The sequence below is a fragment of the Carassius carassius genome, chromosome 43 (assembly GCF_963082965.1).
Source record: "Carassius carassius chromosome 43, fCarCar2.1, whole genome shotgun sequence".
Taxonomy (NCBI): Eukaryota; Metazoa; Chordata; class Actinopteri; order Cypriniformes; family Cyprinidae; genus Carassius; species Carassius carassius.
This window is the reverse complement of record NC_081797.1, coordinates 11,794,672-11,807,760: the sequence shown is the minus strand read 5'-3', so window position 1 is coordinate 11,807,760 and position 13,089 is coordinate 11,794,672. Positions and strand designations below refer to the sequence as shown.

General features: G+C 35.1%; 1 protein-coding gene across 2 annotated transcripts in view; it reads left to right on the top strand.

Moving 5' to 3' along the window:
* LOC132125444 (galactose-specific lectin nattectin-like) overlaps positions 1–12,552 on the top strand; it is a 282,210-nt gene extending 269,658 nt beyond the window's left edge. Inside the window, exons 1-6 of one of the 2 annotated variants that reach the window (XM_059536877.1) lie at positions 6,217–6,304; positions 10,978–11,046; positions 11,379–11,464; positions 11,755–11,874; positions 12,018–12,129; positions 12,318–12,552. In XM_059536877.1, coding sequence (XP_059392860.1) covers positions 10,986–11,046; positions 11,379–11,464; positions 11,755–11,874; positions 12,018–12,129; positions 12,318–12,385 — 447 coding nt within the window. In that variant the 5' untranslated portion in view covers positions 6,217–6,304; positions 10,978–10,985 and the 3' untranslated portion in view covers positions 12,386–12,552. Of the gene's footprint in view, positions 1–6,216; positions 6,305–10,977; positions 11,047–11,378; positions 11,465–11,754; positions 11,875–12,017; positions 12,130–12,317 lie in introns of those variants that run through there. The other variant, XM_059536878.1, reaches the window with a different exon arrangement.
* Positions 12,553–13,089: the final 537 nt, after the last annotated feature.

Here is a 13,089-nt window from a genome sequence, read left to right as displayed (position 1 = left end):
CACACACACACACACACACACACACACACACACACACACAGTATCAATTTTAGTGATGTGTTGGAGAACAAATAGTTTATCATATGTTTTAAACATTATATATTTATTAGCCTACTTATTTATGTTTTATATATATATATATATATATATATATATATATATATATATATATATATATACATACTACCAGGGGCGTCGGACTGGGGGGGTAAAGGGCCCGAGGCAGGGGGGATGGGGGGGGGAATCAGTTGATGAGACAGGAGCTGGAGTGAGCCGTGAAGAGTCATGTCTCTCCTTAAGAAAGGAAAATCAGGGGCTCAAAAACGAAAAGAGAAGCAGAATAAAGAGAGAAGGGCAAATGAGGGCAAGCAGTTGCTCACAAATTTTTTTGAAAAGAGAGGTGAGCTCCAAATGCATCATCAAGCATTGACATTGTTTTAACATAAATATCTACTCCCGGTAGAATAGCATACATTTATGTTTGCATTTATGAATAATATACCAATACTTTATAGTATCACACCCTTCATAGTGAGCAAACAATGTTTCTGATTATTACATGGCTTGGCTGAATTCCAATGTAGAATGCGGTCTGTTATTTCTTGATAACAGACCGCTGCGAAGTATAACAGACCGTTGCCATGAAAAACAGCGCGTTGCTATGGACGCGGAACGGACTATTTTCTTTGGCGGAAGCAATACAATCGTTTTTAAATCAATAAACTCCTTTTTAAATCAATAATTCGTGGCAAATTATTTATTTATTTTGTGGGTAGCCATGTAATAAGCGGGATAATGTATAGAGAGGCGGTCGTTATAGCGAATAACAACCCCGACAGGCTGAACAGGACCCCGACACGAAGCGGAGGATAATGTAATCTAACGTTATACATTATCCCTTACGTAAATAACAGGGAGTGAGAAGCAGACGGAGCTCAACACATTGCCACTCCAGGCAGCTGCCTAAACGCTTGTCTCCTCTTCTGCTGCAGTTCTCCCCACTCTCAGAGTCAGAAGTTTACATGAAAACACTGTATATTTCCCTCCATTGTCAAAATCTAACACCCGCGAAAACACAGATCGTTAGCGCCTATTTTACCGCATTGGTATTGTGACAATAAAGGATATTTTAGCAACCATTTGAAGCCATATATTTCAGTTTCAGAGTCAGACCCTGCAGCAGCAGGCCCCTCATCATGGCTAGGTGAAAGCAGTGACAGTGAGGTGGATGTGAGTGTGACAGTGAGACAAGGTGAGCTTTTTAACACTTAGTAATTAGTAATTAAGTGTTAAGAGGAAATAAGCTAAATTAGTACATTGTTATTGTACACATTTAAACTTTAAAGTGTAATTACTAATTACAGTTTAAAGTTTACAGTTTAAAGTTTAAATGTGTACAATAACAATGTACCCATTTTGCTTATTTCCTCTTGTAGCAGAGGCAGAAATAGAAGATGAGGTTGATATTCATATAAGTGATCAGAGGGAAAGTGAAGAATGTGATGAAGGTAGTCAGGAGCAGGAGGACAGAGCTGAAGAGGAAAGAGAAGAGAATGAGAGACTTAGGGATACTGGAGAGGGATTGTCAGAGGACCCAGGATTATGGCCAACAACTCTTACTGATAAGCACAGGAAAACTATTGTTCAAATGCTAGCAAAAAACTGGACTTTAAAGACCTGATCAGCAAATTTGCGCATGCAAAGACCCGTCAATGGGCATTTAGTAAAAACTGACATTATTTAGTTTGTGTTTCAGACCAAAGTTTTTCTCATTTGGTATGGTCATTTTCAGAACTGCTTTACAGTATATTTGATTAAGTCCAGGTTTGGACCTGCTAGACCTTTTGTCATCTCAGTAAGTAGTACTTTCGACAATAAAACAAAAATATATTAATCAGAGTGTGGCCTATTTTGTTTACATTTTAAGTGTTTTTATGATAAAAATGCAATACCTTACCCATTGGTATCACTATGGTATTGGGGGCCCAGCAAGATGGTTTGTACCCAGGGCCCAAAATTTGGTGCTACGCCCCTGCATACTACTTATATAATATATGAAACTACAGATGTTTAGATTATAATTCAGGTTTATTTTTTATTATTTTTACAAAATATAGGTTTTAAAATGTCTCAATACATATAGCCTATAGTGACTGCAGAAAAAAGTTAACCATGCATTCATAAATTTGTAATAGGCAATTATTTATAATTTTACTGAAATATTTTAATAAAAGTAAAAAACTGTACAACTTTCTGAATATTTAAATATAATATCTAAATATTCTTTTGGATGCACTATAGAAGTCACTTTAATTGTAATATTCGGTCTCTACATGAAGAGAGAGTCAGTGGTCCACTGCGTGAGGAAAGTGAGTCGCCAGCTGAGGAAAGTGAGGTGAGAGTGTACATACTGATGCACCGCCGGTCTATCAGTGGTAAACTCAGTGGGTACTGGCAATTGTATGGTGAATTTCAGCGACAAGTGGGTAACCTTTATTTTAGAACTGGACTGCGACGGGACCGCCTTGTGGCCAGAAATCTGTGCATCCTCTGTTTGCGTATCCTGTGCGCTTTTGTCATTGGCGGAGCAGGCGGTCAATCCCACCTTTCCAGTAAATACGACTTGTGATTGGACTGTACGTCAGCAGAAAGCAAAGCATTGGCCAAGAGCAGAAGGCCCTCCCTCCAGGCTTTTTTTTTTTAGTTGCAAGGTTGCAAAGCTTCATTTTCTCTCAGTCTGAGTTTCAGAGTTTCAGAGCAGAGCTGCGTGAAAACGCTGCCACAAATCACGAGTCGCAAGCTCGCAACTGTGTGGGCGTATCTCCGCAAAGTGGGTGTTGTAAACTCAGCTCTGAAAAAAATAGTCTGCAATAGGAATGCAAATGTAATGTAACGTAATAAGTTTCGCCCTTTCGAACCTCAGTTTTCAGAGTTTCAAAACTTTTTTTCACCTATTTGCACACCAGTTTTCAGATCACTATTTACAAGGTTTCAAATCTTGAAAGCAAACTATACACTGGGAGAACAGTGACAAATTCGAAACTCTGAAAAAATGATTGCACATCACCATAAAAAAGAGTGTTGCACTTCTGAAGAGGGAAAACTCAAAAACAAAATTACGTTTGAAGAGATGTAATTTTTTTTACCACTTTGCAAGCCTGCAAAGCTCTGTTTTCAGAGTTTCAAAAAAAAAAAATTCACACATTCGCACACCAGTTTTCAGATCACCATTTACAAGGTTTCAAACCTGGAAAACAATCTAATACAGTGGGAGAACACTGACAAATTTGAAACTCTGAAAAATTATTTGCGCAACATCGTAAAAAAAATGTTGCAGTTCTGAAGAAGGAAATCTCAAAAACAACATAATGTTTGCAGAGATATTTTTATTTTTTTTACATTTTGAAAACTTGCAAATCTTATTTTTCGATCTTGCAAAACTTTTTTTTGTAAGATTTTGAGTTTTCGAACACTTAGTTTCAACCTTTCAGAACTGTATTTTCAGTTTTGAATCATGGCAGGATTTAAATCCCATACATTTATCCTCGAAGCCGGAGGGCGCTCTCATGCAGAAAGTCATATCAGGAAATACCTAATATGGGCAAAAGCGTCCAGCTATTGCTGTATGAAAACAGTTTTTACACAGAAAAAAAAGGCCAGAAACTTTTGGAAACACGAAGACATTAAACATACGATTGCAACAATATATGGTTTTTCAAGTCATCTTCAGCAGGTGATAAATAAAGTATGAACAATGCAGTGATAATTGACAAAAACATTTTGTAGTATATAAACAAAACATTATTATTTGTTATTGTCCAGCAGTTATAAATTTCTAAGCCAATGAAAAGATAGAAATTTGAGAAAAATTTAAATTGCCTATTGTATCCACTACCAGTCAACAGTTTTTGAACAGTAAGCTTGTTAATATTTTTTAAAGAAGTCTCTTCTGTTCACCAAGTCTGCATTTATTTGATCCAAAGTACAGCAAAACAGAAAAATTTTGAAATATTTTTACTAACCTATTTATATTAACTGTTTTTTACTTGGATATATTTCAAAATGTAATTTATTGAAATTTCAAAGCTGAATTTTAAGCATCAATACTCCAGTCAGACAATCCTTCAGAAATAATTAAAAAATAAGGTTTCTTTGATGAATAGAAAGTTAAGAAGAATAGCATTTATTTTGAAATAGAAATCTGGAATAATCTGAAATAGAAAATTATGTCTTTATCATCACTTTTGATCAATTTAAAGTGAAGTGACGTGACATACAGCCAAGTATGGTGACCCATACTCAGAATTCGTGCTCTGTATTTAACCCATCCAAAGTGCACACACACAGCAGTGAACACACACACACACACCGAGAACACACACCCGGAGCAGTGGGCATCATTTATGCTGCGGCGCCTGGGGAGCAGTTGGGAGTTCGGTGTCTTGCTCAAGAGAACCTTAGTCATGGTGTTGCCGGCCTGAGACTCGAACCCACAAAAGAGTCCTTGCTCAGTAGAAGTGCTCATTTCTATAATTTATTTTCCAAAAAACAAAAATTATATTGACTGTAAGCTTTTGAATGATATAGTGTACAATGTTGCAAAAGCTTTTTATTTCACATAAATGCTAATTTTTGGATCCTTATATTCATCAAAGAATACTGAAAAAAATACTCATGTTTTAAACATTGATAATCAGCAAATCAGCGTATTAGAAGGATTTCTGAAGGATGTGACACTAAAGACTGGAGTAATGATGCTGAAAATACAGCTTTGATCACAGGAATAAATTACATTTTAAAATACATTCAAATAGGGGAAAAAGAAATTTTAAATATAAAAATATTTCACAATATTACAGTTTTTTTGCTGAAATTTGGATCAAATAAATGCAGGCTTGGTGAGCAGAAGATACTTCTTTAAAAACATAAAAATCTTACTGTTCAAAAACTGTTGATTGGTAAGATATATAGATTAAAGAAATGTTATATAGCCTATATATATAGCCTATATATATATATATATATATATATATATATATAATTTCTGTCCCCCTCAAGATGGCTGACTACGCCCCTGGATTTTGTCTGTGGTGCATCTCTTCCCACTTTGATAATTACTGTAGTTACCATGTTCCGAACATCACATCCTTTCTTTTCTCCCCAGATGTAATCTATATATATATATATATATATATATATATATATAGGTGGTTGAATAAAAATATTTGGACATTATTTATAAAAATTACCTCAACTTAGCACCAGCAAGCTTGTTAGCTAGACAGTTAGCATCAGCTAACAATATTTACTTATTTTCAGTACGGTTATGAATAAACATTCATGTCTGTCTACTCGTCTAGTTAATCCAAACGTTACTGTTGATAAACAATATAAAAACAGACGTCACATAGGACATGGATGGTAGCATTTTAATAAAACTGTTAACATTACGGCAGCGGGGAATTTGAACGTGCATGAGTTATTGTATTTAATCTGTGTTATTTTAATGTTTGTTTTTTTATTTATTTTGTTTTGTTTTTTTTTTTTTACCTAAAATTGATGTGTCTGCATCGTCTGCACTCGAGCATTTCAGTGGGCTAAAATAGATCACTCTTTACAACGGATTTAGTTCCCAAACAACTGACAATTCTGACCTAAATATGATTTTCAGTTACAATAATTAATCCAAAATTTCGACATTAGTAACTTACTTTTAGCAATATCAGACGCACACGTGCTCACAAGATCTCCCGGTTCTTACCTCTGTAGACTCGCACTAAACGGTTCATTTGAATCAGTGAGTGGTCGACTCCAGAACAGCTGCAATCGGATCATTCTAATTCGTAAACGAATCGTGTGGTGCGATTTGCAATCCGATTTAAGCCTTTTACTGTCTATGGATTTAAGTTTATTTTGAAAAGACTCAGTTCGTTCATGATGAATCAGACATCGCTTCTGCGTGTCGGAGCACGTGATATATTATAGGGAGTAACGATATGTTTTATGAAATGTAGTGAAGTTAAAAGTACGATTTTATGCTTTGGAATGTAGTGAAGTAAAAGTAAAAGTTACTCAAAATAAAACTACTCCAGTAAGGTACAGATACTTGAAAAATGTACTTAAGTACAGTAACGAAGTAAAGCTACTCCGTTACTGTCCACCACTGCTTGAGGGTGAGTAAACCATAGGGTAATTTTCATTTTTGGGTGAACTATCACTTTAAGTCATGAATAAGAGCAGGACTCTTTCTAGAGCTTCACAAAATCTTTATTGAAATTCTGAAGGCAACGATCTGAAAACCAAGGTGAGTTTCTATGACATTTCCATGACAGAACACACATTATTCCAAAAGTATCACATCCTTGTGACTTAAATACGCTTGATATTTAGTGAAGAGTAAAAGAAGAGCACTTTAACTTATTACTGTTGAAAGTTATGGGAAGCAGAAGAAATTCGAAACATCAGCCATACCACAATGAATCAATGTGAGCTTTACATCTCAGTTTAACATATTTATTATATGTTTTGATCTATCAAGTGTCTACCAGGCATTCTCCACTACCACAACATTTATACATTAAACACATTTTTTTTTATCTAATAGTTTATATACAACCCCAATTTTGTAAAATGCAATAAAATCAAGAACCTGTGATTTGTTCATTCTCTTTAACTTTTATTTAATTGACAAAAGTATGAAATAAATATCCAACACACTACAAAAAAATTTGGAAAGAGGCATGTTTAACACTGTGTCACATCAATCTTCCTTTCAATTATGTTTCATTGTTTGGGAATTGAGGGTACTAATTGTTAAAGTTTTGCAAGCAAATTTTCTTTAGTCTCGCTTGATACAAAACTTCAGAAGCTCAGCAGTCTGTAATCATCGTTGTCTGATTGCCATTTTCATGACTGGTCATGCATTTTCAATTGGAGACCAATCTGGACTTCAGGTAGGCTAACACATTCACTCTGTCTCTATGAAACCACGTTGTTGTAGCACATGCAGAATGAGAGATGGCATTGTCTTGATCTAGCCATGGACGTCCCATGAAAGGAATCACCTAGATGCTAACATTATTCTTTTCTGTAAAATACACTGTCTAGCACTCTGTAAGGTATTTGTTGTCTTAATCATATGCTTTTGTCTTTGTTATTTCTTATATGAGATAAGTATTACGACTTAAGTCTCTCCTGTTGCGTAGACCATTTTCGCAAAGAGGTCATCTCGCGGTACTTTGATCTCACACACCGATCGGTCTGTGCAGCACCACTTCAAAGCCAACGCATATGCCAATAGTTCAATGCGCCAAATGGTTCATCAAATTCATTCGAAACATGGATTAAGAAATAAAATGCTGCTGTGTGTTGCTCGGAGAGAAGACTTCTGCTTAGTCTTTATCTTCTTGTTGGCAAAATTGAGCAAAATTGAGCCCCATATCTTGAATTTTAGGGACATTTTCTAGGCTCCATCATGCAGTAAGTTGTTGCCCTGCCTCATAATATTAGTCATCAATCGACGGTATAAAATGGCAGATGATCCACATAGGTCTGGGGTGGGGCAAGTGTGTCAAATGCATTTATAATTTTAACACGTTACTTTTCTCCATAATTAATTAATCTAATTAAAGCGTTAAATTACCAGCCCTAGTTTTTACCCTTTCCGCATAAAACTTAACTACTAGTAAAAGTAATAAAACTTAATCTCCAGACTGGTCTCTTTCTGTGGCCTGTCTTTCCTGGCCATCCCCTCTGTTACCTATCTTGTGGTGTTTATTGGTCTATTTACATGGCCTTCCTCTCTGTGCCTACCGAAGCATTTCATTATACAGCCTCTTGGCTTTCTCACTATGGCCCATCTAGGCCATTTCTCTGCGGTGGAGACCGTTCCCATTGTGCCCTGCCAGGGCCATTCCATCTTCTGTGGCCCATCAGGGCCGTTCCCACTGGGGCCTGTCGGGGCCTTCTGTGGCCTATCTCTCATTATAGCCTATCTGGCCTCTTGCACTGTCTGGCCTATCGTGGCACTATCCAGCCTATCATGGCCTCTATCAGTCACCATCCAGCCTATCGTGGCCCCTATCTATCACCATCCGGCCTATCGTGGCCCCCGTCACCATCCGTTGTATCGTGCCCATCTCCTCCACTCTATAAGCTAATACTTTAAGCTATAATCTGATACATTCTTAAATGCTTTTTATAATCACTTTAATTATGACTAATTAAATCTTATATTTTTTGTCCATATATTCTAGGATCTTGTATGAAGTATTTAGTTTGGTGGGTATTTAATTTTCTTTCTTTTGGGGAATGCACCGCCCTGCCTTCATCTTCGACAGGAATAGCTGGAATCTATTACATCTATTTAAAAATACAGATGGGGCCTATGCCAAAATAATTCTGTTATTTTTATTGGCTTTATGAATAAATACATGAGTTTTATCTTCAACCCTTTTTGAGTCTTTTTGGTAGAACTTTAGTTGTATTTTTACCTTTAACTTACAGGCAAACCAAATACCAACCTAGCTGAAAAAGAAACTCCTGGCTTCAAATCGTGAAATAAAATATTTGTTATGGTTAGCTGATGTAACATTAACTTTTAGTTAAGTTCACTCAAAAATTAAATCTGTTGTTCAAAGGCCACATGATCTTTGTTTTGGGGGTTAAACTATCTCTTTAATTCATAAAAAATATCAACTGATATTCTTACTAAATATTACATGTGACGTCAATGAATTTGACTAGTACTGTGTGTTGGAAGTTAAGCAGCAATACCACTGATTAATTTCAGAGTCATTTATTTGTACAGGTTAATTATATTCACTAGTTTTCATTTTAATGTTGGAGTGGCAAATAACATTTTAGTTTCTTAACTTTGATTATTTCTGCTGATTTTACTGATTTAACACTTATTTGTCAAACCCTCCTTAAGTACCTAAGTTAAAGCAGATTAATTTAAATATAAATATGACTGCATATTTCATAGTTTTCTAAGTACTGGCTAGTCTTACTCAATGATCCAATATTTGTAATTTAGACAGTCCTCCACAATATAAGATAACAGGGCATCAATAAGTGTTTGATGACCCTTTTACTTGACCGATCACATTTCCATGATAGAACACACATTATTACAAGAGAATTATATCCTGTATCATCCTTGTGACTTAAACATACTTAATGTTAAATAAAATAGAAAACCAGGGTTCTTTCTGAAGCTTCACAAAATCTTCGTAGAAATTCTTAAGGCAATGACAAGAATTAATGATTATTTATATCAATTATGTATCCAGTGTCACTGTACAGTATAATATATAGGAAGCCTAAACTTAATACTGTTGACAGGGAAAAGAATTTCGAAACATCATCCATACCACAATGAATACGTGTTAGCTCTACATCTCTTGTGATGTTTTCCTCTAACCATCAGTGTCTTTTCAAGGAATCCTCCACTTGCACATCTTTAATAACAGAGTTTTTAATCAATTAATTAAAAATATTTAACATGGCTAGCTGTTGTAACCATGGGGGGGGGGGGGGGGTTAGAATGGTTCATAGTTGTTCACAGTGTTAAAGAGATGGATTCTCATGTTAAACATGGCCAAAATCTTACTTCCGGGTTGTTACAAGTTTCGGCAGTTTTTTTTCGATTGTGGATTTAATGACGTATACGATGGTGGAGCTCCTTATATGAGCATTTCTCAGACAAAGAACCCAGCGTTACATGAACAGTGGATGCAGTTTTTCCGGAGCAGCAACGGTGTATCAAGTGCATTTGTGTGTTCTCGTCATTTCAGTGACAAATGTTTTATAAACAAGGCCCAGGTCGATGCTGGATTTGTACATATTTGCTATTAAAAATAGAGTGGTCCCAGTGATAAAAAACATTCATGTTCTGTAAGTACAACTTCATCATATTTCTGTATTTTGTTGAAAATTAGCACATAAGAATATATGTTAATGGTAACAACTCGAAACATCAGTATTATAGCTCCACCCACGATACGCCTCCAGGATCTCGGCTTTTCTCGGAGAGAATCGGAAAGCTGTATTTTTCTTTTATAAATATGATAAAACTAAAGCCTTTTTGGAGATATGAAGGATGCAGCACTACTCTATAGGTACTCAAGATTAACATGAGATTAGGTGAAACTGTGTATGGTAGTGTAGGGTAGTTCACTCAAAAATGAAAATTCAGGCTTTATGTCCTGAGATAATTGCAACAGAACAGAAGCTTAAAAATATCAGAAACAAATATTCTTACTACAGTACGTAGTATATGCCACATCAAAGAATTGACTGGTACTGTGTGTTGGAGGTCAAGAGGGCAAAGATACCACAAATTAATTTCAGAGTCATATATTTGTTGTTTAATTTTATTTACTTCTTTTTATTTTAATGTTAGGGGGAAAATCAAAAATGTAGCTTTTTAACTTTAGCGTTGATTAAAGATGACGTCATCATTTAAAAAGCCAAGAAACTCTATGATATGCCATTTTCAGCATTAGAAGTACATCTCAGTCACAGACAGCCACTCTAAATGGGCTCTTTCTGAATGCATAATAAATAAAAAATTTTTTCAAATACCAGCTCATATTACCCAGTGATCCAATATTTGAATTTACACTGTCCTCCACAGATTCAAGATAGCAGATCATCGATATAGGTGTTTCATTACCTAGTGACTTGAACGATCACATTTCTGTGGAAGAAAACGTTTATTGCCAAAGACTCACATCCTGTATCATCCTCGTGACTTAAACTCACTTGACATTAAGTTACATATAAAAGAAAGACCCTTTCTAGAGCTTCTCAAAATCTTCACTGAAAGTCTGAAGGCAACGATCTAAAACCAAGGTGAGTTTTTGACACATCGACCTGCTGAATCACTATTATACTTAAAGCTTCTTTATGATAAATCAAGAATCCACTGTTCAGAATATGACTTTTAAAGCTTTTCCGGCGTATTAATTTTAGGGTTCATTATGGCAGTGCTGAGAAGTCTTCTGCTTCTTTTCATCATGTATTCTGTGGTGAATGCAAATGGTAAGCAATATATTTATTTACCATTGTGAAAACACCTTTTTTTTATTCCAGATTAAGATATTTAAAGTCATCGTCAAGTCTAGTCACCTTTAAGTAAAGCTTTATACTTATACAGTATAATTATAGAAATGTATATATAGAACAGATGGTGGAAACAAAATTCATTTCTGCTGTAAAGCAGCTCTAAAAAGATTGTTTTCTGCCAAATCTTTGGACAGGAAATTTATAATATGATTGAACTGAATTTTGTAATGATTAATGAGGTTTCTGCAGTGTGTAAAGACTTTATACTGTGTTTATTACAAGAACCTTAAAGTTTATGTATTGTTTAGATGAAAAATGCCCCAATGGATGGACAAATTTTGGAGTCAGATGCTACAAGTACTTCCCTCAGTCAGTTAACTGGGTCACTGCGGAGGTAATGTGTTGTAAAGCTGCAATAGTTTTTTTTTTAATTACTTAATCAATTGATTGATTGCTCAAACTGATTTTTGCTATGCATATGCTTCCATACAAATACATTGTCATATTAATTTTTTTTTCAGAAAACCTTTTTAAGGTATTAATATATTTACTGAAAAAAACTTTAGCCTAAACTAGATTTTCTCCAAATAATAAATAATTATAAATAAGTATTAAGCAAATAATCAACCAGACATTAAAAAAATAAAAAGATTGTGGATAAACAATGTAACAATGTCTCTTTAGAGAATCTGTCAAACTTATGATGCAAACCTTGCATCTGTGCATAATAAACTGGAAAATGATCTCCTACTGAGCCTGGTGCCTTCCACACGTTTTTGGGTTGGCGCTCAGGATGGTGAACAAGTAAGTTGTTCTGCCTTTTATTTATTTTTTAATGATATGGTTAGATTGCTTTTTATTCTTTAAACATGAGGTAAAGTAAACACTCAATAATTACTTTCTTTTTGTAGTCTGAGTATGTTGTAATGACTCTCTTCACTCATTAGGAAGGACAGTGGATTTGGAGTGATGGAAGTCCCTTTGACTACACCAGCTGGTGCTCTGGAGAACCGAACAATGGAAGAAATGCAGAGAACTGCCTGGAGCTGGCCTATAGCTGTAAGAAAGCACTGATTTTATTAATACTTTCAATAATTATTCACATCCTATAATCAATCCTTTAATGTCATATACAGTAACATAAAATGGCTTATTTGGATATCACAAAATGCCTTAATTTGAACATTTTATTTTATTTTGACTCTCATACATAGTTATCAGAATAACTAAATTTTTCCACCCTACAGCTAACCGTTGCTGGAACGATATGACATGTTCAGCACAAATTGCCTTTGTTTGTGCTAAAAACCTGTGAGATCACATGCAGTCATCCTGCTCCACATTTACGTGATTGTGCTACATACATTTTCTTTTTTCTGATCTTATCCTTTATAAAACATGTTAATCTGAACTTAAACTTGCATCTTTTCTCAGTATCTTTTCTAAAACACTACTCTAATCAATAAAAGCATTGACAAAGCATGTATTGTGTGTTGTGGAGTTTCATTGAAATCATGTATGAAAATATAAGAATATTGTGCAGCAAAAATTGAGAATATGGTTATTAGAATGTCACTGTATGGTGTCGTCATCGGGCTTACAAATATGTTTGTGTTCCAGTGACTTGCAAACAAAAATCTTATGAACAGTTACTAAGTTTCAAAAAATATATACATATACAGAAGACTAAATCAGACTTCAGCAGATTTCCACAGATATGTTTCTCAGACATCTACGTAAGTGTTTTTTTACAATGTTGATAACAGAAAGAAAAAAAAATGCACCACTCCTGGGAAGGTCTACCACTGTTTCAAATTTCTCCATTTGTGGATAATGGCTCTGACTGTGATTCACTGTAGTCCCAAAGCCTTAGAAATGGCTTTATAACCCTTTCCAGACTGATACGTGTCAACTATTTTGTTTCTCATCTGTTCTTGAATTTCTTTAGATCGCGACATGATGTGTTACTTTTTAAACCCTAAAAAGAGCTAGTATTGACCAAAGTCCATTAGCAATTGG